The sequence below is a fragment of the Microsporum canis genome, genomic scaffold, assembly GCF_000151145.1.
Source record: "Microsporum canis CBS 113480 supercont1.4 genomic scaffold, whole genome shotgun sequence".
Classification (NCBI taxonomy): Eukaryota; Fungi; Ascomycota; class Eurotiomycetes; order Onygenales; family Arthrodermataceae; genus Microsporum; species Microsporum canis.
Window position 1 is genome coordinate 1,546,201 of NW_003299166.1, and position 23,335 is coordinate 1,569,535.

At 48.8% G+C, this 23,335-nt stretch overlaps 12 protein-coding genes across 12 annotated transcripts; 7 read left to right on the plus strand and 5 right to left on the minus strand.

The window, feature by feature from the left end:
• Window positions 1-834: 834 nt before the first annotated feature.
• On the plus strand, window positions 835-1,491 carry MCYG_04570 (uncharacterized protein; the record flags this gene model as incomplete). The annotated part of the gene is made up of 1 exon (XM_002846787.1): window positions 835-1,491. One exon carries the CDS (start codon window positions 835-837, stop codon window positions 1,489-1,491), a length of 657 nt encoding a protein of 218 aa, XP_002846833.1.
• Window positions 1,492-2,439: 948 nt separating this feature from the next.
• Window positions 2,440-3,138, plus strand: MCYG_04571 (prp 6 CRoW domain-containing protein; the record flags this gene model as incomplete). Its single annotated transcript, XM_002846788.1, has 3 exons — window positions 2,440-2,659; window positions 2,724-2,776; window positions 2,836-3,138. 3 exons carry the CDS (start codon window positions 2,440-2,442, stop codon window positions 3,136-3,138), a joined length of 576 nt encoding a protein of 191 aa, XP_002846834.1.
• Window positions 3,139-3,702: 564 nt separating this feature from the next.
• Window positions 3,703-5,484, plus strand: MCYG_04572 (glucose-6-phosphate isomerase; the record flags this gene model as incomplete). Its single annotated transcript, XM_002846789.1, has 2 exons — window positions 3,703-4,201; window positions 4,257-5,484. The coding sequence occupies 2 exons, from the start codon at window positions 3,705-3,707 to the stop codon at window positions 5,416-5,418; spliced, it is 1,659 nt and encodes a 552-aa protein (XP_002846835.1).
• Window positions 5,485-7,196: 1,712 nt separating this feature from the next.
• Window positions 7,197-7,883, minus strand: MCYG_04573 (conserved hypothetical protein; the record flags this gene model as incomplete). The annotated part of the gene is made up of 1 exon (XM_002846790.1): window positions 7,197-7,883. One exon carries the CDS (start codon window positions 7,881-7,883, stop codon window positions 7,197-7,199), a length of 687 nt encoding a protein of 228 aa, XP_002846836.1.
• A 294-nt stretch (window positions 7,884-8,177) lies between these two features.
• On the plus strand, window positions 8,178-8,677 carry MCYG_04574 (conserved hypothetical protein; the record flags this gene model as incomplete). The annotated part of the gene is made up of 2 exons (XM_002846791.1): window positions 8,178-8,292; window positions 8,367-8,677. 2 exons carry the CDS (start codon window positions 8,178-8,180, stop codon window positions 8,675-8,677), a joined length of 426 nt encoding a protein of 141 aa, XP_002846837.1.
• Window positions 8,678-8,839: 162 nt separating this feature from the next.
• MCYG_04575 (DUF185 domain-containing protein) lies at window positions 8,840-10,612 on the minus strand (the record flags this gene model as incomplete). Its single annotated transcript, XM_002846792.1, has 4 exons — window positions 8,840-9,733; window positions 9,794-9,995; window positions 10,073-10,342; window positions 10,436-10,612. The coding sequence occupies 4 exons, from the start codon at window positions 10,580-10,582 to the stop codon at window positions 8,880-8,882; spliced, it is 1,473 nt and encodes a 490-aa protein (XP_002846838.1).
• A 277-nt stretch (window positions 10,613-10,889) lies between these two features.
• On the plus strand, window positions 10,890-11,845 carry MCYG_04576 (conserved hypothetical protein; the record flags this gene model as incomplete). Its single annotated transcript, XM_002846793.1, has 3 exons — window positions 10,890-10,961; window positions 11,041-11,088; window positions 11,186-11,845. The coding sequence occupies 3 exons, from the start codon at window positions 10,890-10,892 to the stop codon at window positions 11,843-11,845; spliced, it is 780 nt and encodes a 259-aa protein (XP_002846839.1).
• A 21-nt stretch (window positions 11,846-11,866) lies between these two features.
• On the minus strand, window positions 11,867-12,232 carry MCYG_04577 (uncharacterized protein; the record flags this gene model as incomplete). Its single annotated transcript, XM_002846794.1, has 1 exon — window positions 11,867-12,232. The coding sequence occupies one exon, from the start codon at window positions 12,230-12,232 to the stop codon at window positions 11,867-11,869; it is 366 nt and encodes a 121-aa protein (XP_002846840.1).
• A 1,165-nt stretch (window positions 12,233-13,397) lies between these two features.
• MCYG_04578 (conserved hypothetical protein) lies at window positions 13,398-14,546 on the minus strand (the record flags this gene model as incomplete). The annotated part of the gene is made up of 4 exons (XM_002846795.1): window positions 13,398-13,787; window positions 13,868-14,245; window positions 14,274-14,410; window positions 14,492-14,546. The coding sequence occupies 4 exons, from the start codon at window positions 14,544-14,546 to the stop codon at window positions 13,398-13,400; spliced, it is 960 nt and encodes a 319-aa protein (XP_002846841.1).
• A 763-nt stretch (window positions 14,547-15,309) lies between these two features.
• Window positions 15,310-17,093, plus strand: MCYG_04579 (uncharacterized protein; the record flags this gene model as incomplete). The annotated part of the gene is made up of 2 exons (XM_002846796.1): window positions 15,310-15,398; window positions 15,467-17,093. 2 exons carry the CDS (start codon window positions 15,310-15,312, stop codon window positions 17,091-17,093), a joined length of 1,716 nt encoding a protein of 571 aa, XP_002846842.1.
• Window positions 17,094-17,782: 689 nt separating this feature from the next.
• On the minus strand, window positions 17,783-20,049 carry MCYG_04580 (heat shock protein SSC1; the record flags this gene model as incomplete). The annotated part of the gene is made up of 4 exons (XM_002846797.1): window positions 17,783-19,590; window positions 19,658-19,723; window positions 19,799-19,928; window positions 20,005-20,049. 4 exons carry the CDS (start codon window positions 20,029-20,031, stop codon window positions 17,783-17,785), a joined length of 2,031 nt encoding a protein of 676 aa, XP_002846843.1.
• A 608-nt stretch (window positions 20,050-20,657) lies between these two features.
• On the plus strand, window positions 20,658-23,296 carry MCYG_04581 (conserved hypothetical protein; the record flags this gene model as incomplete). The annotated part of the gene is made up of 6 exons (XM_002846798.1): window positions 20,658-20,680; window positions 20,940-21,265; window positions 21,322-21,427; window positions 21,480-23,023; window positions 23,058-23,181; window positions 23,248-23,296. The coding sequence occupies 6 exons, from the start codon at window positions 20,658-20,660 to the stop codon at window positions 23,294-23,296; spliced, it is 2,172 nt and encodes a 723-aa protein (XP_002846844.1).
• Between the last annotated feature and the right edge of the window lie 39 nt (window positions 23,297-23,335).

Here is a 23,335-nt window from a genome sequence, read left to right on the forward strand (position 1 = left end):
ACAATACTATGTATGTTTGCACCTGCACTCAATACTTCTGCTATTGTGGAAAGGGGCCATGATAGGATGTACCTACACGCTACCTGAGCGATCCATGATTGATCCATTGGCCGTACATAGTAAGCTTGAACACTTTAAGTGGTGATGTTTTATTCACATATTCCTTCGATTGGGAACTTGACCATGTCCATCCACATTAAATCCTTGGTTGATGCACAAGACAGCGACACAACGGCAGAAAATGTCAAATGTCAAGCACAAAATATTACAGGGGCCGCTAACATGTGGTTAACAGCTCATGCAATCCGCACCTGTTTCTTGCCTGTACCATCGTCGGGATTCTCTGGAACCCGTTTTTATAAACCGGGAGGTAGCAAATATCGCCAGCTTTTGACCTTGCACAGTCACATTCTATCATCTGCCTGATACATCATGAGACGGATGAGAGTAAACCAATTCCAGGTGTGAAACCGAGTGGCGCCTCTACTCTCAAAACCTGGTAAGTCTTATGCGGATCTCCGGCCCCATTCGACAAGGCCGCCATGAAATTCGAATGCGACTCGTGAGATATCACTGCGTTTTGGAAATGATATTCAAACCGCTGCAACCTTCAAATCATGCGATGGCAGTCATCCTTAAAACTTGGGGTCGGCCAACTTTCCAGTCGTTACTCAGAGGATGTATAAAAGGATGTATCACCTACATATAGTACGGCCCAGCTCGAGATAAAAAGCCCTCGAAAAGCCTATAAAAAGGAATCCCTTCCATGGGCTCTGGAAATAATCTGGTAAAGACACTCAAGGCGCTTCTCCCAGCCAAACAAGGCACTCCAATATGCTAGCCTTCTTCAGCTCTGCCATGGCCACTGTCTCCAGCCTGGTGACTGGTCAAGTAGGAAATAATAAAACAGCCCGCGTCACAGTAGTGAACGATACCACCAGGCCAATCGTCGCCATCTCCGTCATTCACAAGTTCAGCAACACCCACAAAAGCCGTCAAGAATGGTCCATGGTCCAACCAGGCAAAAACTCCACGCCCGAACTACAGGTTGAATATCCAGCTGGCTCCGGCGTCACTGGTGACAACTTATGGCTCGTTATCTGGTACAGCGAGGATCTGCAGGCGCTCCAGCACTCTGAGCCAAGCGAGTCTGTCTTCCCACGCGATGTGCTTGACAGGCAGACGCGAGAGGAGATTCAGAGGGTGAAAGAAGCCCTCGCTACTGGGAGTGAGCCAGGCTCGAAAGGTGCACAGCTTGCCAGCGCATTAGCAAAGGCGACGACTGACCGCATATTTAATTCAAAAAGTGCGGAAGGGTTCGCACAGCATGCGTTGCGGGAGGAGGATGCAAACGAGTTGACCGAAATTGTTATCAACGCCAATGACACAATTACATTCAAGTCCAAGTCTGGCAGCACAGAGGTCAAGTTCAGCTCGCAGCCAGCTACGGCAGAAACGGCTTCATACAGGGAAGCGGTCATTAGCATTTGAACTTGGGTTGCCCAGCGATGGCGTCTCGTCCAGTAGTTTGAATGGTGACTTTTTTTCGGGCAGTGCAAGCGACATTTGAAATGAGCCACGACGGTTTTAGGCAGTTAGTTAAGCCAGTTAAATTACTTCGTATGGGTGCTTAGCTAGTTCTCTTTTTCATCCCCCCTTTTTTTCTTATTTTCTCGTTTATGCCTGGCCAGTTGATTGAAGGCGTAACTGGATGGCTTGAGCCTGGCCCAGTCCGAGATAACGGCTTGCTTTGACGGTTAACAGGTCATCTTACTTCGTGTCAGCCTCGCATTCCGTCTGGATGTTGGTTGAAGATATAATTCGTGATAAGCATGAATTTAGTCCATCTACTAAAATAAGTCCTTTTGCTAGGCTGCTTTGAAACAAAACCACGGCGTATCAGTCGATTTTGTTCAATGCAAACGGGCATTTTCCAAGGATGTCAATGCTCTTATCATATCCTTGTTTGTAACCTACGGAGAGAAAAGAATGAATTATTGACAATGACACTATTTATAAATTCTCGTGGCTGCGGCTTAACTATAAGGAGGAGAAAGGAAAAAAGGGGTAAATAGGCACGTTCAAATATAGACCGGAGCTCGTTTGCAGCCGTGACGGCACTGGCTGCAGGAGACGAATGGCTGAACTTAAGCTATTCGTTCATGGCAACGGGCATCTTCGTTCTGCCCGATGGCTTCAGCCTCCCAAGCCTGGGGGAGAGGTGTATAAGAAGGGAGCTTGAAGCCCTTCTTGCTGGCCGCACTTATATATACCCATCCCATCTAGCAATTAACAGTCATTCGTTTGTCCAGAAAACAATATCAGCTTACTTTTATTTTACCCTCCTTATACCTCTTAATTTCTTAATCACTTAATTCGAATCTTATCAAGATGCGCACTGGATTCTTTGCTCTTGCTGCCCTCCTTGTGAGCGGCGTCATGGCCGGTGAGGGTGAATGGCGCAAGGTCGACCCTCACACCATGAAGGCTCTCCGTGATCTTCGTGCCCGCCAGAACCAAGACTCCTCCTTCATCCCAGGAACCACCCAGGGCCATGGCTCGAACTGTGCCGATGCCTTTGGTGCTGGATATGAGCTCTGCGCCGACAGCAAAGTCTGCTACAACCCAACTGAGGGCGACCTCTGCTGCTCTGAAGGATGTATGTATTCACCTGTCAACCGTTCTTGGGTATATGGAGAGCGTCCTGCTAACCAGCCTCATAGACCCATGCCCCAAGGGAAGCTTCTGCCTGACCAAGGGATACTGCTGCCCCAACGTGAGTGTTCCATTACGACCTTTTCTATGATAAGTCTCATGGCTAACGGCTTCAAACAGGGCCTTGACCCCAAGGAGTGTGCCAAACAGCACAACGTCGAGCTTCCCCCAACATACGGCAGCTCCTCTCCCACTGGTGCTCCATTCCCAACTGGCGGCTCTTCTCCCACCGGCTCCTCCCCATCGACTGGCGCTCCTCAGCCAACTGGAACTCTTCCAACCGGAACCGGTGCTCCCACCGGCACCAGCATCCCACCAACCGCCACCAGCCCTCCCATCTACACCGGAGCTGCTAGCCACAACGCCATCCAGGGTGCTGCCGCCGCCATCGTCGCCTTCGGCCTCGTCCAGAACCTCTTGTAGAGACCTTTCTTCTCCAGTCTTTCTTCTCAAAACGAAAACGTAATGGCGGTGGTAGCTGGGGGATATCTGATGTAACTAGCTGTGTTGATATGTAACTTAATCTATCGCTGAGTCTTCTTCGGTTTCATCTCGTCTCTTTCGTTTCCTCTTCTATGCGAACTGAAGCCTGGCCTTTTCTTCATCTCTAATCATCTCGTCTTCCTCTCCAGCGAAAAATCGGCCAGCTTTGCTCCCCCCAAGTTCTAGACGGCTGGCTGAATAATCCACTTATTTCGAAGTCGAACTTCCGCCTGGTCCGGGAATGCCTTGATAAGAGGATGAGAAATGGAGAACCCGGTCAGAAACCATCAGGGAAGCTGGTTGTCCTTATGGTATAACTAAACAATCCATGTTTTTGTTGCTGAGCGTATTTAAAGTAGTTGTTTTTTTGCCCCTCCAGCTTTTCCCGGCTTTTCCTCGATACCAAACTATAAGAAGCTCGACTTTGGTCTCTACAACTTGACTACTAACATCGAAGAGGAGACAGGAAAGAGGACGAGAGAGACAGCCAACTAACGTCTACAGATATGGGTTTCTCACAAGCAAGCAGCCTGGAGGCCTGGAAGGCGCTGGAGCAGCACCATACCACCACCGGCCGGCACATCTCGCTGAACGAGGAGTTCAAGAAGGACTCGCGGCGCTTCGAGAAGCTCTCTCGCACCTTTTACAATGAGGCAGACAAGTCAGAGACGCTGTTTGACTTCTCCAAGAACCTGGTGACGGACGAGACGCTTGCTCTGCTGGTCAACCTGGCCAAGGAGGCGGGCGTCGAGCAGCTGCGGGACGAGATGTTCGAGGGAGAAGCTATCAACTTCACCGAGAACCGCGCCGTCTACCATGTTGCTCTGCGCAATGTGACGAACCAGCCGATGCAGGTTGGCGGGCAGAGCGTGGTCGAGGGCGTCAATTCGGTGCTCGAGCATATGAAGCAGTTCTCTGAGCAAGTTCGCAGCGGAGAATGGAAGGGATACACTGGAAAGAAGATCAAGACCATCATCAATATCGGAATTGGTGGGTCTGACCTGTAAGTCCACTGCTGAGCCTTGTTGTTACCGGAATGCGTGCTGATTTACTACTAGTGGGCCGGTGATGGTGACGGAGGCGCTGAAGGCCTACGCTGACCGGGGCTTTGATATCCATTTCGTCTCCAACATCGATGGCACGCACATAGTTGAGGCCCTGCGCAACTCAGACCCAGAGACCACTCTCTTCCTTATCGCCTCCAAGACCTTCACCACCGCGGAGACGACGACAAACGCCAACACAGCCAAGGGCTGGTTCCTCAAGGCCGCCAAAGATGAGGCACATATCGCCAAACACTTTGTTGCCCTCTCCACCAACGAGCAGGAAGTGACCAAGTTCGGCATCGACAAGAAGAACATGTTCGGCTTTGAGTCCTGGGTTGGTGGTCGGTACTCCGTCTGGTCCGCCATTGGCCTCTCTGTTGCCCTCTACATCGGGTTCGACAACTTCCACCAGTTCCTCGCCGGTGCCCATGCAATGGACAAGCACTTCCGCGAGACTCCGCTGGAACAGAACATCCCCGTTCTCGGAGGCCTGCTGAGCGTCTGGTACAGCGACTTCTTCGGTGCTCAGACTCACCTCGTCTCTCCCTTTGACCAGTACCTGCACCGCTTCCCGGCCTATCTCCAGCAGCTCTCCATGGAGAGCAACGGCAAGGCTGTCACCCGCAACGGTGAACACACCAAATACACTACCGGGCCCATCCTCTTCGGCGAGCCAGCCACCAATGCCCAGCACAGCTTCTACCAACTTCTGCACCAGGGCACCAAGCTCATCCCCACCGACTTCATCCTCGCGGCTGAATCCCACAACCCTGTCGAGGGAGGCAAGCACCAGCGCATGCTTGCTTCAAACTTCCTTGCCCAGGCAGAGGCCTTAATGGTCGGCAAGTCCCCCGAACAGGTCAAGGCTGAGGGAGCCCCTGACGAGCTGCTTGCCCACAAGACCTTCCTGGGAAATAGGCCAACCACCTCCATCCTGGCCCAGAAGATAACTCCCGGCACTCTAGGTGCGTTGATCGCATATTATGAGCATGTCACCTTCACCGAGGGTGCCGTGTGGAACATCAACTCCTTCGACCAGTGGGGCGTCGAGCTCGGAAAGGTCCTTGCAAAGAAGATCCAGAAGGAGTTGGAGACTGCCGGTGCCGGAGGCGACCATGACGGTTCGACCAGCGGACTGATTGCTGCCTTTAAGAAGAAGGCTTCTTTGTTGTAGGTGATCGTTGCTCTCATGAAGGATTCTGACGATGTGTTTATGCCTTTGATAACTATGAAATCTGTATTTATTACCGGTGGTCTCTGAACTACCTGAAGCCTTTTATATTTAATCTTACTTCTCTTTCGAAACTATCCGCGAGTAAATATATATCACCGTAGAATTTGATTGCTCTTATAGTATATATAGATTTACCCCTGATCTATATGCCAAGTCTGGGATTATCAAAAAGCCCATGAAGACAAGAAGGACACATGTAATACTTCTATATGCCAGATCCTCCAGCACGCCCAACCTGAGGAGAATATTAATATGATCTTTCTCAAGCGGATATGTATATCCAGCCCCTTCCACCTGATATTCCACATTTATCTTTGCGCTGTCGTGACCGCATCCCGGTTAACGTACCTGGATAATCCCGCCAAACCAGCATATAAATACGGTGATAATCTCCCCGTCAGCTGTCTAAACAGGACAATGTAGGGCATGCTCTCATAGATATTTGTCAGTGTATCATAGCTAACTGACATTGTCTGGCGATAGTGACGATGGCCAACATGTATGAAACTACAACTAAAATTCCTCCAGCACCTATGCTAACAAGCCTACCAGGTCACCGATGTAGCTGGAAAACTGCAATATATACCCTTCTCCGTATGCAATGAGACCGGCTCTCCTCTTACTTTTCACTACGGCGTCTCCGAGACGGTAACATGCACCATTGACTCCCTACCCGACTCCCTCTACCATCTGCTAGAGTACTACATCCACTCCGACGTCCCCCTTGCATGCCGCATACCTACCACCCCCCTATCCGGCTCCCAAACGAAATTCAGCTCCAGGAAAGATGACGACAAGGAAAAGAACAAGGAGAAGGGCAAGGAGACAAACGGGGATGAAGACGGGGTATCTCCAACACCTTTCACTCCCATAACGATTGCGCTGCAGGGGACACTACAATACAGCCACCTACACATGTGGACTGACATGAACGTCCTTTTCCACCGATCAACAACCATTCCTTCGAAAGACGCTAAGCCATCCAAACGCCGTACCAACGGCCAAGTGGTCGCCGGATCAGCTTATTCGTTTCCTCTCAGTGCTAAAAGGGATAAAACGGGTAAGTTGGACCGCACGATCAGCGTACCGCTGGATCCCTGGGCGGCGGGTAAAGGGAGCAAAATTGTCCGTGGAGAGCCATTGACCTTCACGTTCCAAGTGGGATGGGTGGATGAGAGTGACGTCTTGTCCTTGTCGACGGGGCCGGCTGGGACATGGGAATCGTTGGTTGCAATGATATGGCGGGCCAGCATGTTTATCATGGCAGGTGTTGTTGGGGCCATTATTGCGATCTGGTGGGATCGAACGATTGGATCAAGACGCAAGGGAGGTTGGGATGGTGATGGTTTATTGGGTAGTTTGCCGAAATCGACTCGTGGAATCTTTGGATCGCGACGTATCGGTAATGCATCCGGAAGCATTGGGAGTAGTGCGAGTATGAGCGGTTATGGAGGCTATGGATTGAGTGGTAGTGGAAGCCATGGATATAACGGTTTCCCCAGCGGGAAGAAAGACTAATTATGACGGTGGTATTATAACGGTCTTGGATATGAATGCATAGTTAGGATATAATGCATTACTTGGAAGAATCTTTCAACACTAAATGTACATGATAAATGAAATACAAAAGGCGTTTCCACCCTTCAAAAGTGTTACTTATACATTGGACTTCACACTCCGATACACAACGAGAAGCAATATCCAGCACCATCCAGTCTCTACCATCCCTGTCTCTTCAGCTCCATGCATCTGGCAACAGTTGCCTGGAATGACTTCTTGAACAAGATTCTCCACCGTTTCGACTTCAAAATCTTCCGCTTCTTTCCCCGACGAATATGGAACCTCTGAGCATTCTGGTCAGCCCTTATCTTATTCCTGGCAACCTGTGCCTCCATCATAGCAAAGGCCTGGTTGACATCAACACCTCGAGAGGGGTCAACCGCAACCGTACGTCCCAGTTTAGGGCCAAGCTTTAATCCGGGGTATCTTGGAACAGCGCGTTCCCCTTGGGTTGAGTTGTTTGCAACGGTATCATGAACAGCTCGAGTAATACTTCCCACATCTGAATTCTGGAAGAGGCTGCGGAATGCTGTTGCAACATTTTGACGGCCGCCTTGGCCTGGTCTGCCGGGCTGGTTCGATGTTCCTACTCGGTCGTATACGTCGTCAAGCAGGTTGCTAATCGAGTCCACGTCAAAACCGTTATTGCTGGACGGGGATGTCTTTTGCTGGGTGGTAACAGGGGTGTCTCTCTGGTTACTTGAGAGCGGCTGAGAGGTAGATATCGTTCGTATGGACTGGCTGAAGGACTGCGGTATGGAGCGTCTGATGGGAGCGAAGTGTTGGCTGATGAGGCGGGATGTCTGCCTCGAAACCAGGCCATTGGCCATCCGTCGGACATCCATCACGGACAGAACGACTCAATGACCCTCCGGTATAGTAGATCAACGTAGAATGAGCGTCGCGGCGACCTTTAGAGTCTCTTCTTTGCTGCTTTTCTTCTTCATCAGCTTCAAAATCGAAAAATGTCGAAAGTTTCTTCGGATTTTACTTTTTCCGTTGTATTATCACGTGCCACTTTCTTTTATCGATAAGGAAGTTTCGACTTCAAAGACGAAGCAAAAAGAACCATCACAGCTTTAATATAACAAGGGTTCATCTGGCTATATCAACGATACTGGGGTGAGCTTTTGCCTGAAATGTCGTCAATTACAATTGCTAGCCTGCCCAGGATGGCACGGGAAACGCTCTCATCCATAATCCAAACCCCAGCAGCAGCCAGCAATCTTGCTATCATAGATGTTCGAGATTCCGGTTCGTCTGTTGACCCCTCTACCTCGTTCACTGCGGCGTATCTCTTCTCTAACAAGGCCGTGCTGTGCTAATAGACCATGTCGGTGGTAACATCGTCACCTCAAAATGGATCCCAAGTTCTTCATTTGATGTCCATATCCCAGAGCTTATCCGGACACTCAGGGACAAGGAGAAAGTCGTCTTCCACTGTGCCCTGAGCCAGCAGCGTGGCCCGTCCGCTGCTCTGAAATATGCAAGAGAGCGAGCTAGGGTTCTAGACGATGAAGAATGCGCTAGGCAGACCGTTTTTATACTGGATGGGGGCTTCGTCAAGTGGCAGGAGATATTTGGCAATGACCCGAAGCTCACAAATGACTACGTTAAAGATATCTGGGACGAGTATTGATTGTTATTATCGTTACGATGGTTTCTTTTTATGATGGTCCTTGTTTACGATTTTATGACTCATAGACTCTGTTGATGGGTAGAGGGTCAGTGAGCGTTTATAGAATTATCCATTCGCTGAAGATAGTGAATTCCAACTAGCTACATCCAAGGGTTGAAGGACTCAGATTTCTATACTTATATATACAAAATAGCTCGGTAGGTTACATCTGGACATCACCGCCGAAGCCTACTGGCCGTCTCTTTCCTCCGCTCTCGGGAACAATAGCCATAGCCTTGTATATTTTTCCCATTCCCCCACCTCCCCGGTCAACCAGACGCTGCCAGGAGCTCTCTATCTGCTTACGTTTTGTTTCATCTTTAACATTGCGCAGTAACTGTGCTGCCCGTTCCGCAATGCCTAGTGAGCGTAAAAAGCTCCCCTGTTCATTTGGTCCGTACACCTCGACGCCAGGACTGGCGTTAAGAGCGGACTCGGCAAGTCCAGTAAAATCCACATCCGCACTAAGATCAACTTGGCCTGGGGTCGCAAACGGTGACACGATCTGGTGATTCTTAATTCCGCGAAGGGAGTTGACAGGTATGGTAGACGATGGGCCGTAGTCGAGTATCAGCGCTGCACCGGCGGGGGTACGGGTCGGTGAATCGTCTTTACCAGTTGGATTGGCACCTCCGATAAGGCGGGCGAACTCTTGTGCGTAGGTATGGCTTTCCGGGCTGATTTCGATGGTTGATCCGCGGGTAGATTTGAGAGCCTTGTATCGGGGAGACATTTCTGGCATGACCAGGGACGCTGGAGTAGGCGACTTTGCAAGGGCTAATCGGAACTCGAGCTTCTTGTCATTCTTATCGGACTCGCGGGTTGGTTCAGGGTTTGTAGCGACCACTAGCTCTCTCCATTGTGTTCCGTTCAAGGGTAGTGGAGGTTGTCGAAGCGTAGCTGGTCCGGTTGGGGTGTTTATTGTTTCTGGGGGAGGAGAGTGGACCGATTGGAACGCATGGATTGGAAGGGCATCGAAGAATTCGTGAGCAACGATAAACGGCGCTTTGTTCTCGACTGATATGGTCCGTTAGTACTGTGGTTTACATGACAGGGGACTGTGATAAAGTGACTTACCTTCCGGAAGCAAGCGTATATGTTCAGTCCAATAAACCGGTACTCCAAGGTGTGTACTGGTGCTCTTGTGACCAATTTCACATTCTTCCATTGGCGCTTCTCCGCAGAGTTTCTGTTTTTGAATATCACGCAACGTTGGACTGGCCTCTATGAGGTATATACCTTCAATACTTGAAGCAAATCCTTTAAAATTCCGAACCGACTAACACGTATCTTATTGTCAATTACATTCACCACAATTGTAAACGAAGTGGCAATGGGCCGGAAACGTTCACTTACACGCAAGATGTCTGCCATCAATGTTCCCTTTCCAGGACCGACTTCCATCAGTTGGACTCCGCTGCTGCGTCGTCCCTGAGACAGCCATTCCGTCACTATCCATATTCCCAGCAGCTCCCCAAACATCTGAGATATTTCCGGTGATGTTACAAAGTCTCCCTCCTTGCCGAATACGTCGCTACCAGGTGCTCCGCGAGATGTGTAGTAGCCACCTTCATCGGAGGTCAGGCATTGACGCATGAACGCAGCGATAGAGATCGGGCCCGTAGTCTACCCATGCAAAAGACATTAGTAAATCGTCAATAAAACCAGGTTTAGATATAGCGTCTCAAGGCACATATAAGAAAGTATGGAAGAACTAACATTGATTGCATCGGTGATTCTCTTTGCCAGGGGAGTCGACCATTCCCGCTGTGTTGATAGATACCGGCGGCCGTTTGGCACTGCCAGCCGCGCGGGTCGACCGGCATTTGCCAATCGGTATACTATCTTAGAGGCACCATTTCTCATCTTTTGGCGATGAGAGGAGCTATCTCGACAAGTTGTGACCTTCGAGAGAGCAACCAAATATTAATACTCAGACTATCAAACGCAAAAAGACCGACCAGCTCATAGTTGTGCTTATGTAAGCCTGGACACCAGCGTTTCTAAGCGTAAAAAGAAAAGATGGAATATAATAATAAACAAAAATATTTTATATGCGCTGCAACGAGGACAAGGAGGCTGGTAGACTATTAGATGGTAAAAGCTGCATCTGATGTGAAGGGGATGTTACCCAGGAAGTACTTTGGAGGCCCTGTCGTGGATTTGTTTCATCATGCGAACTATATATATATTATCGGAGGCAATCTTATTCTGGGATCGTATATGTCTACTATGTATATATAAAGTAGAGTATAGAGGTATACTACGGAAGTATGGAGGATTGAGTGGACATAAGAATTATTAGGTCTTGTAGTTCTCTATAGATGAATCCTATACTCAAAGCTTGCCGCCCGCTTCAATGTTCTTCTCCCGTAAGAGCTCGACCATATACTATCCATCATACAAGAACCAAAGGTTTTAGCTTAGTCACCAGGATAATTCACACTCTGCCGTCAACAACGTTCTCAGGATAATCCTACTCAGATTGAAGGAATAATTGACTGGCAGTCATCTCAAATCGCCCCACTATTTATACAAGCTTGCTTTCCTGATTTCCTTCAACCACCCAAAGATTACAAGCCGGGCACTGAAGCCCCGCAACTGCCAGAGAACTTTGACGAACTAGAACCCGAACAGCAGCAACAGGCCCGCATTGATCGAGATTTAGCATCTCTTTCTAAATACTACGAGATGTCTAGCCTGGTGAAGAATAAGCGAGTCTATGATGCAATGGGTATCCCACGGACACTATGGGAGCCATTTACATGCTGTCAGCTATCATCTGATGGCGGGCTAGTTCCTCTTCGTGACTGCTTAGTTCGCTTAGAACAGAGCTGGGTACGCCTGGGTCTGCATGGGAGCTGCCCCTACACATTCTCCGAGGATGACCTGAAAAGAAATGAAGAAGAAGTGACACAGTATAAAGACAGGCTTTATTTATGGGGACTTGTTAAGAGCCAACTGTCCACTAATGACGCCGGTTGGGTCGCCTCGGATCAGTGGGAGGAGGCCCATGAGGTGAACAGGTATCTTTATGACATGTTTATTGACACAATGAGCCAGGAAATGTCTCAGGAAGAGGCTTTAGAGAAAGGAAAAACATGGCCGTTCCCTCCTCGAGATATATGAATTCTCAGGCCTCACTCTACTTCAAAGATTTTTCTTCCCTTGTTCAACCAACTCGTTTATTACACGGGACCCCTCGTCAGTTTTGTCTTTCTCCTCCACATTCCGGTTGATTGTTGTGACCGCGAGGTTCCCGTGCGGGTTTTTCCTCGGCCAGTCTCGAAGACCGATACTTTCTGCTTCTTTGTTGACTTGGAGATAGACATTATAATACCCAGGTTTATCATGAAGCTCTTCGCCTAGGTCAACTCGGCATTGGAAGAGCTTGTTACTGTTATGATCGCGAGATGGCAACAGGCGAGACCCTGGAGTGACCCCTTTGAACAATTTAGCCAGCAGCTTAGGGTCTTTGACCACTCTGTCGCCGAATTTAGTAAGTGCTCCAGACATTTTAGGGCTTATAGGTCGCCTGATGTTGGCTCAAAGGTCGAGTTAGCACATTTTAGTTATGGAATCTATTGAAAACGTGTTATGTTCAATAGTTCGAGTTTTGCTCGGTACTTCGCTTGTGTGGATAGAGAGAACGAGCTTATGTTTTAAAGCGGACTGAAGCGCTTTAAATACCCCTCACATATTTCCTTCCCCTCTTCAATATACCTGCATAGAAGATCTCAAATTTCGGCAAGGTGCCTCTTGCTTCCTCTGGGATTGGTGACAGGCCCGAATCCTTGATGCAACCAATCATGGCCCACAAACTTCCAGCGTTCACTGTTGGCATAATTGACTTGGCAGTTATTGATAACATTATGATATTATTTCTCGGAATATTATGGCACCTGTGATCCATATACCACCGGCTTCTGGTAAGTTACAAAAGCGTCTAATGATAGATATATTCTCGTGCAGACGGAAAGGAATCTGATCTGCGTGACAGTGTTATATTTATCATTCCTACCCTGGTGAACAATATTCCTGATCTGAACCTCTGGTGCTAAAGGCAACGAGGGCCCCCGTGATCAAGAGGATGACAGGGCTACTCCTTGGCTCGTATTAGTTGGTAGAGGGTCCAAAATAGGAACTGTATGTCCTGCTCGCGTTGGGAGTTTTGGAATCTGATGTCAACATTGAAGTGGATATTATCTTGTTGATTGTCCTCGACTTTTCAAGGTGGGCTTAGCGTCTTCCGTTATGTTTTCCATAGTTCGGCCCAGGGATATATTTGATAGACTGGACGACCTCCTGTTTTATTATTTCGCCATTCGATATACTTGCCGTATTAATAATAAGCTATTAGATGACTAAATAATGAGTCATAAATGCTTCTATTAGTTAGTGCTATGCTATCACGTGATTCGTAATCGATACCATCAGGAAAGACGAGAAAAGGGAGAAGTTGATGTTATTCATAAGGGACGAAGAAGGCATCAAACAGTAATCCTTGTCAGGTTGTTTAGTGTTGTACATGGGTGCAAAAATGTAGAAACCAGGGGAAACCGGAGTCATTCTCATGGCACTCGAAAGTCGCTGAGAACCCCGAAAGCTATCCTGCGGTATTTCCTCACACTGCCCTAGATTAGCCAGGGATACATAAACAAAAACGCCGCTGAGGAGGCAACTATTGGCGTCTTCGGTTGTTGGTCTGTCGGTGGGATGGCTGTGAATCAACCATCATGGCATCACTATAAAGATCAGGCTTTTCTGCATTATGCTGCTGTTGATTTCGTCGTCTGTTGCCTCGCCAGCTTTGGTTTCTGTTGTTGTTTCTACTATCCTGATCATATAAATCCGATTGTTGATGTCGCGACTGTTGTGCTGGATCCTCAAACCCAAAGCGGCCATCTTGGAAATCAGCTGGGCGGCGATTTTCACGGCGCTCTTTGTCTGCGAGCTCACGGCTGTTGTCAAACGCCGACTTGGCCCTGCCAGTAGAAGCTACATTTGACCGAGCTAGGATCGTAGATGCGTCAGCTGTGTCAATTCGAACTTGAATCACCCTTCCATCCGCCTAGATAGCAAGAGTACGTTAACCGGCATGCCAAACAGTATGTATATAAATAAACATAGAAAGTGGGGGACTAATCTAACCTTTTGTGAATTGAAGGCGGCCACGACATTATCAGCCCCCTGTCTCTCAGCAAACACCATCTCTGCAGTTACGGAGGGATACGATTTTGTGATTCTGCATTGTAAGACGTCCCCTCCAACCGGGCTGAATGCAGACTCAATATCTTCTGCCGTCGTACCGGGCGCAAAATTGCTGCCAATGACAACACAAGGGCCAGAGGCACGGCCCTTGATATTCAACCCAGGCTCCTGTGTCTGGACACGATTGGTGTTGTCGGCAAGGAAGCCTGATAGCAGGCGGCTCTCTCGAGTGTGTCGTATATTCGCAGGCTTTGCCTGTTGCTTCTTTACGCCTCCTGACGACACGCGCTGCTTAAGACTGGTCAGGATATTTACTGTCTGATCGGTCACGTTGAAGGAGTAGAACCTTTTCAACTCTACTTGCGAGGCTTCCGGCAACTGGAGATCCCTTTCGGCTGGACGCATTGGATCCTGGACCGCCTGATTTTCTTGCTTTGCCGAAAAATTCATCTGTCAAGGCTTGCTTTTGGCGACGGAGACGGGCTGAAGCAAGGAGAGACAAAACCATTAGCCAGACAAGCTCATCGCCCATAAACATGTATTATCATAGCCCATCACACTCACCATTATGAATAATCGCTTCAAAAGACGCGCTTTCTGCCTCCTTGTCTGGCGCCATCCCTTGAGCCGTTTATCAGCCCTAGAAAAAAGCTGTTGAAAAAGCTATAATTCAAGCAGATCAACGTCACAAATACCCCTGAGTCAGATAAATAACAACGCAATTATTCAACTGCAAAGTCAAAGAGAACGAAGCAGAGCTTGGAGAGGCGAAAGACTTGAAGGACGTTTTTTCTCACGGTTCATGACGACATGAAGTTGCGAACAAAAGAAGCGCCTCAGAGTTGCTGACTCAGCCAGTTTTGGCCTCTTTTTCTATTTCAACTTCGAATATAAAAATGAAATCAATAAACAAGAGAGAAGAGAGATTGACATTTTGAGGCAACGGACTACACACCTCTATACCCCTAAGGCCCTTTGAATAGAGCCATAAACTGCGTCATATTCTAACTCAATGGCAAGCTTGAAAGTACTGTTTATGTGTGCAGAGCCTGGGGCAAGTACAAGGGCTAACCTTGGGTCGCAGCAAACCAACAGGCGAAAGATCCAAAGCTTCGGAAGACACTGACGGTGGGAAGTGGCCATGGCCATTTTATCTTGTCTGACAGCTTCCCCTAAGCAGGCTCGTTTTTCTTTTCTCTTTCTTTTCTTCCTCTAGGTAGTTGTACGCTTACAACTATCTCCACCTGGTTCGTGGAACTGGAGATATTTCTTACTCCTAATATTAATTTTTAATTCATTGCTCTTTTAATTTTATACCTTAAGTTACAGAGGTTGGTGTGGGCCTATCTATATACCAGATCGCGAGCCGGGGGACTAGAAGGATGTCAGTTGGATCAGCTACCTCAGAAGAACTGGTGAAACGCAGCTGGAGTTTCTCCCGGCTCTTTGGGATGCGTTTTGAGAAACAAGCGTCTGTCTCAACTTTTATGAGTTATATATCCTCGTTACCTATACATTGTTTACTTATGCTGTTGATAGGGATTCGCCGCAGGTCCTCCTCACAGGATGCGCAGAGACAGCAGATTGTTCTCCATGCAATACCCAGGATTCACGTCACAGCTCCGAGAGTAAAGCTCGCAATACGCGGGGCAGTCTCCGCTTTTTCTCTAGGCAAAAGAGCCCAGTGCCATCAGATATGGATGTTCCTGCAAAGCAGCCGTTGAGACGAGCTCGCTCCACCTTAGGTTTCTTCAGGGGCACATTCAAGGCAAAGTCATTTTTCAAACATGGAAACATTACCACGAGTCAACATGATCAGAATGTGCCCGCTACAAATTACTCTGACCCACCAGTCGCTGGTTTGGATGCAGAATGCGAGCTGCAGCCAAAATTCGCACCTATACGTCCCGCTACTTTGCTATCTATTCAATCTACCAGGTCACTTGAGGAGATCCGCGGTAACCAGGAATATAACGAACAGACGCGAGACATCATCATGGAAGAGAGTAAAGGCTTAGCTGCTCCAGCACATGGATTGTCAACACAGGACGGCCTAGGTCGACGTATGACCTCGTTGTCTCAGAGGCTCAGAAACTACTTCCATAAAAACAAGAACAACATTCAGTATCACGATGTATGCAGGTCCCTGGACTTCCTATCCATTGATATAGCAACATTAAATTCGTCCTACTTCACAAATTTTGACCATGAGCAGAATCGCAACCGTCTCTCAGCCCGATCTTCCCTCGCCAATACAGTAAGCCATACCTCCACCCTTTCTCTACCCTTGAATGCACACGTTAGCCCTGGAATACCAGATACCTGGACATCGTCACCGCCTGTGAACTCCTATGAAAGCTTGGCTTCTGATGTGGGAACCGCGGTAGATGAGGACTTCGGTGCTGAACTGTGCCGCACTCAATGTCTCGCCGATGGCAACAGCTCTCTCACTCTGGACAATACACGGCTATCATCGTGGCTATCATCCGTCACCTCCAAACTTTTACCTATTAGATCCTCTGTTGACCAAAATACCCAGGCTATAGGAAATTGGGCTCGCCAACAACAAACTTACTCAGAACGCCAAGCCTTACAACAAGAGCTGTTTGCCGATTCTTTGCTGATTTCCCCAGAAGAATATCCTATTGCTGCTCAGAGAGTAATGAGTGGCGCGCTGTCCCCTGAGTCGCCTGGTTTGACACCTTTGCCCGCCATTCATCTCCAAGGGACTCACAGCTCGACGATAAGTCTTTCTCTAAGTACATCGCCAGGGCTACCAACTCACTTGCAATTCATGGTGGAAGCCATCGACAAGACATCAGGAGACTATATGACGGATAGCCGGCAATGCTCTCGCACACGCATTCCGCAAGAACTTGATAAACTGTCACACTTATCAAAAGAGAACGAGGACCCTACCTGGGTTAAATTCTCCAAGCTATGTAGCGAGCGTTCTGCCCAACTACGCACGGATAGAACTCATAATATCCCTGGGAAATCAGAAGCCCATACTACCGTGAATAACAGTTTATTCCAGTCTATTGCACAGGAATCAGGCTCCTGCGGAGAGATGCCTCTATCTACGAGCCATAACCAGCTATCTTCTAGGAGCTTCACGAGGCCCAGGCCTAGAGGTAGTCAGGACACTGAATCACAAATACTCTAATATGGTGAAGTTCAGGTATCAACTTGGCCAAGGCGGCATGCGGGAAAAAACGAGTCTAACTCAGAAGTTAAGTGCAGCCATTATATTGGCTTTGAAGTCTAAACGATGATGGATATAGGAAGAGTTTCTCGCTCAGAACTATAACTCCTCTGCTTGCTTGATGGTTTTGTTACACTTGAGAATATACCACGCAGTTCCCTCTTAGGCGGGATTCTGTTGGATGCACAGTCAGGCGAAGTAGTAATTGAAGGACAGGACGTTTATGTAGTGGAAGCACTTGCTGGCTCGCTCTGGCCGGAAAGATGGAATAATTGGTCAATTGCACTTTGGTGCCTTAGTTATACTTAATGTTTAATAATACCATCGGCTCTCTGTTAGTTTGGTACTGGGTATCAAATGTTCAGGGAGCTACTTTAATAATACTAATCAAGAATAAAAGTTTGGAAACGGCAAAGGAATGCATTTGAATGATAACTCCAACACCTATAAATATATAGCATATGGCAAGGGGGGAAATACCTGATATAATACACGTCCGTGATGATTGACCTAGGTTACAAAAGTAGAGACATTAATAAAACAGTTAGAGGGAAAGGGAAGTCTAGAGCAATAAAATCATTTTATGGGGGTAAGAGGGTGAAAGTGCATGATGGGAGAGTTTTAGAAGATTGGAAGAGTAAAGGGGGAATTTATTGCTTCTTCTCACCCTCACCAGCTGGTGGGGCGTCAGCACCACCCTGTGGTTGCTGTTGTTGGCTCTCCTCGTGACGGGCCTTGTGCATCTTATCGAAGAGAGTGAGGGAAGAGGTCTGGAGGTCATCGACTTTGGCCTTAAGCTCCTCAGCGGACAAGGTGGATTCACCAGACTGGCACTTGGCAACGACTTCTCGGAGAGCAGCAATCTTCTCGGAGATCTGAGTGGCCTCGGCCTTGTCGAGCTTATCTTCAAACTCTTTGAGGGCCTTCTCGGTATCGTTCAAGACACTGTCGGCACGGTTGGCACCCTCAATGATGGCCTTGCGCTCAATATCCTGAGCACGGTAGGTCTCAGCATCATTAACCATGTTCTGAATCTCAGTATCGGAGAGACCGGAGCCGGAGGCAATGGTGATGGACTGGTCCTTGTTGGTAGATTTATCCTTGGCGTGGACGTGGACGATGGAGTCGGCATCAATGTCGAAGGTGACTTCAATTTGTGGGACACCGCGGTGGGCTGGTGGGATACCAACCAGCTGGAAGTTTCCGAGGAGCTTGTTGTCACGGACAAGCTCACGCTCACCCTGGTAGACCTTGATCTCGACAGCAGTCTGGAAATCAGCGGCAGTGGAGAAGGTCTGAGACTTCTTGGTTGGGATAGTGGTGTTGCGGTTGATCAGACGGGTAAAGACCCCACCGAGGGTCTCGATACCAAGGGATAGCGGAGTGACATCAAGAAGCAAGACATCGGTGACCTCACCAGCAAGGACAGCACCCTGGATGGCAGCACCAATAGCAACAGCCTCGTCAGGGTTAACCGACTTGGCGGGTTCACGTCCGAAAATGCTCTTGACGGACTCGGTGACCTTGGGCATACGGGTCATACCGCCGACCAAGATAACTTCTTGGATGTCCTTGGCGGTGAGGTTAGCATCCTTGAGAGCCTTGCGGACTGGCTCAACGGTACGCTGAATCAGAGGGTCAACGAGAGCCTCGAGCTGGGAACGAGAAAGCTTAGAGTTGATGTGCTTGGCGCCAGAAGCGTCAGCAGTGATGAAGGGAAGGTTGATCTCAGTCTGGGAAGCGGAGGAAAGTTCAATCTTAGCCTTCTCGGCGGCCTCACGGATACGCTGAATGGCCATGCGGTCTCCAGAGAGGTCGAGGCCAGACTCCTTCTTGAATTGCTGGACAATGTTACGGACAAGGGTGATATCGAAATCTTCTCCTCCGAGATGGGTGTCTCCGTTGGTGGACTTGACCTCAAACACACCCTTCTGGATCTCAAGGATGGAGATATCGAAAGTACCACCGCCAAGATCGTAGACAGCAATGACACGGTCCTGCTCCTTCTCGAGACCGTAAGCAAGAGCAGCAGCAGTGGGCTCGTTGACGACACGGAGGACGTTAAGACCAGCAATTTGACCAGCATCCTTGGTAGCCTGACGTTGGGAGTCGTTGAAGTAAGCAGGAACAGTAACAACACCGTTCTTGATGGGCTTGTTGAGGTATCCCTCAGCTGTCTCCTTCATCTTCTGGAGGATGAAACCACCAATCTGAGAGGGAGAGTACTTTTGGCCTTGAGCCTCAACCCAGGCGTCACCGTTGGTGTGCTGAATGATCTTGTAGGGAACCTCCGAGAGATCTCTTTGGCACTCCGGATCGGTGAATTTACGACCAATCAATCGCTTGGTAGCAAAGAGAGTGTTCTCCGGGTTGACAACGGCTTGACGCTTAGCAGCAACACCGACAAGTCTCTCGCCATCCTTGGTGAAAGCAACAACGGATGGAGTGGTTCGTGTTCCTGTATCATTTCGTCAGTACATTAGTCAAATAATGTAACACGGTCCCTTTTTTTTTTGTTGGCTTACCTTCAGAGTTTTCCATGATCTTTGGGGTCTTTCCCTCCATAACAGCAACGGCAGAGTTGGTGGTACCTATGAGCAGTCAATTGTTAGTTAATGCTTCCCATCGGTGTATTTCTTCTCAGATATATGTTGTATATGGCATACCAAGATCAATACCGATGACCTGGCCCTTCACCTTCTCCTCACCACCCTCTGTCGAGTTCCATCTTCTGAATGGAATGGATGGAGCTCTGAAGGCAGGAGAACGAATGAACTGGGTTGGAACGCGAGGAGCCTGTGTATCGAGATGTCAGTATAACAATTGATGAGCTTTTGAGAGCTCTTGCGAGCTCCCTTGCAGCTTTACTTACCGCGCGACAGATTCTTGAGGCAATCATTATGAGTATGAGAGGAGCTAATTAAATAGATAACAAGAAGTAAAAAGGAGTAATTGATACAGGCGAGGAAGAGTGAACAAGCTAGAGGGAGAGAAGGGGGTTATCGATGACGGACGAAGGGTGTCGAAAGGGAAGATGAAGATGTTGAAGATGTAGAGAGAAAAAGGAAGCTGCGAGAAAAATTTTCAAATAATAAAAAAAAAAAGAAGAGATAAAAGATAAGCCGCTAGTCCTTATCAGGTAAGGCGGTCCGTAGAAACCGGCAGAAAAAACTTATGCTTGGCGCTGAGTCATATATATTAGTCAGCTACATACACGTGATATATAACGTGATCAAGCTCGGGCCAACCAACTTTTCCCCAGCTTTTATTTTTTTTTTTCTTTTGCTTCCGTCATCGAGCTCGCCTTCGACCAAGAAGAAGAGACACACAACGAGAAACGGGGAGAGAGACAACAAAGGAGGAATCACGAACTTGTTGACGGTCACATACTCAGATACATCGATCGTTTAGGGCTGCATCTACCGAGTCTACCTTTTGTTTTTCGTGGGTGCGAGCTCGAGGCACGCGAGTCTTGCCTAGGCCGGCCAACAAACCCCCCCATGTACTCCCCTCCGCCCGTCTACCATGGCTCTCGATACGGAGTTACTGTGCGTATAACTATAGCTGTGTCGCCCTTGTGGGATGTTTGGCCGCTTGCATCTCTTTCTGACGATGTTTATTTGTACAGTTATCGACCCACTGAATCCCTTCTCTCGCCCAGCGGCCGGCGCTTCTTCCCCTTTAAGATCCCCAATACGTCAGTGTACACCCCCATCCTTAGATCCTGCTACTGGATTCACGGCTGGGACGCAAATGTAGAATTAATCTTTAGGAATTGGTTGTTGACTTTGCATTACCCGAGATTAGACACCACCAGCTTCGTCACTATATCAGTACAGCCGACCCTGATAGGATATATGTCGCCGTTGGGAGGATAATATACGCCATCCATATCTCATCGCAGAAGAGAGAAATTCTCACTATTGTTCCCTTCGACCCGAAATGTTTGACTGCCGGAAATGGATGGATTGGCGTAGGTGGCACGGAGAGTGGGGATTGTGCCTTTATTAAGCTGGACCAGGGCTTGCAGGGCCCCGAAACAGCTGTGCCCGGCTCTCCCGTTGATGTTGACTCGCCATTACCTCTCGATCTGGATACACCTATACCGAGGAGAACTCTCCCTTACCCGCCCAGTGAGCACTGCTTCTATCGTTTTCCCGCTAAAGGCTGGGGATCTAACTGTTTCTAGATGTCAGTGTGCGGGAACTTGGGGGCAGCATAGTCAATTCTGTGACTATTCACCGACTCCCGTCTATCGGAGATGATTTCGTTGATGAGGATATTGCGGTATTGAGGTGAGTCTAGAATGGAAGTTCTGAGTGAAGTATAGCTGACTTAACGATACAGCAACAACGACACGACTGTGAGCATTTTCTCACTCCCGCGAATGGAAGTCATCGAGACAATCCGTCATCCCGTATGCATGAATTTTGCCATCATATCACCTGATTCAAGGCTGCTTGCCGCAGTAGGCGACGAAAACAGAGTATACTTTTACCGTGTCATTCCTTCGGACAAGCAAACCGCAGTTTCAGTAGATGGGAAAAAATTACTCCGCGAGTGGAGCTGGCCACTGCTCCGAAGCGTTGAACTAGATTCAGATCCCAACTACGATGACCGTTGTTGCTTCACCATCGCATTTTCCCCGTCTAGCCACCTCTGCGCTGTTGCATCACAGGCTGGCGTTATCACAGTATTTAGCGTCAACGACATATTTAGGCCTGACCCCAATGGAAGGTCTGGACGAGAGGATATTCTTTATGTCTTTAGATCCTCGAGATCATGCTTTGATGGCGGTGCTATCCGCTGCATGACTTTTTCCCCGGAGCCCTGGGATCTCTTAGTTTGGGTTGAAGACCATGGACGTGCTGGGGTAGCAGACGTCCGTCAAGACTTTTCCAGGCGCCAAATTCTAACTCTCGATATAGACGAACCGGGACTTGAGCGTGTCAAGACCGACAATCTCGACAAACCGGAAACAGAATTAGAATTGGATGTTGATCTTCATAGGCCAGATTCTGCCGTAAATCAAACTTGGGCACACAGATTAAACGAAACGGATGATCCTTTACAGCGCGGCATCGACTCTAATCGCTACCGGCGTAGAGGAACCACAGCCGAGGCGGAATCCCAAATAATGCGCGATAGTCTGGCCCGTGATCTAACCGCGAGAGAGCGACAGATTATTGATTTCTTAAATACAGCGCGCTGGGCGTCGTCTATTGAAGAAGGCCCCCAGAGACTTCCGCATCTAATTAGCCCCTTACCTTATGCTGCCTCGTCCACATACCAACAGCGAGCCGCAAGCCAATTTTTAGGCTCATCACCGCCTCCGCCTCCTCCACCTCCGCCCCCAGATCATTATATCACCCGCAATGAGCCGTCTCGGAATTCAGACAGACCCCGAACAGGAGCTCCACGAAGACGCAACTCCGTGGTCTTATCCCAGGACAGCTCATCCCGCCCAAACGTACATACCTCTTCCGCATTAATTCCTCACCCTGGCATTTCGTTAAGGTGGCCCTATTCGCCAAACCAGGTGCCGGCGCCCAACGATGACCCGGAAACTTTGAGTATGGAAGACGACTTCCCGCGCATCCCATCCCCCAACCAAGACGGGGTGCAAACCGGTCCATCCAACTCTAGTCATCGCGGCTCGAGAGGACCTCAGCCAGAAGATGCGGCATCCAGCAGCAGCCGCCCAACTACAGGGCAGCGCCAACGCCTTACGCGCTCACGATCAATTCCTCGTCGCGTCGATAGAGTCGCTCGTGCCCCTGGTGAGCGTCTAGAGCCACGCAATACAAATGACTCCGAACTAAGATCCACGCTAGCTGCGGAGCGTCTACGAGCGCAACGACAGGCCGCTGTGGAAGAGAGCCAACGCCTCAGTGAGTGGGAGCAACAATACCGACGTGTCTTTAGAGCTTGACAACATCCGATCAAGTCCCAGAGTCCGGAACCTTCCCGGTGAAGTAAACGGTAGTCGGGAATCAGGATGGGGCGTCGGGACTGCTGGCGTTGGATGGAGTGAAGATGGACGGACCTTGTGAGTATTTTCTTTCCAGGCTTTACATCTCCCTATCACTAAGCCGTAATACTAACGCACATAAAGATATGTTGTTACGGTACAGGGATATTCGGATACCACATTAACGTGCTAGATCGGAAAACTTTCTCAGCCTTCTCTTGCAGGTAGAATA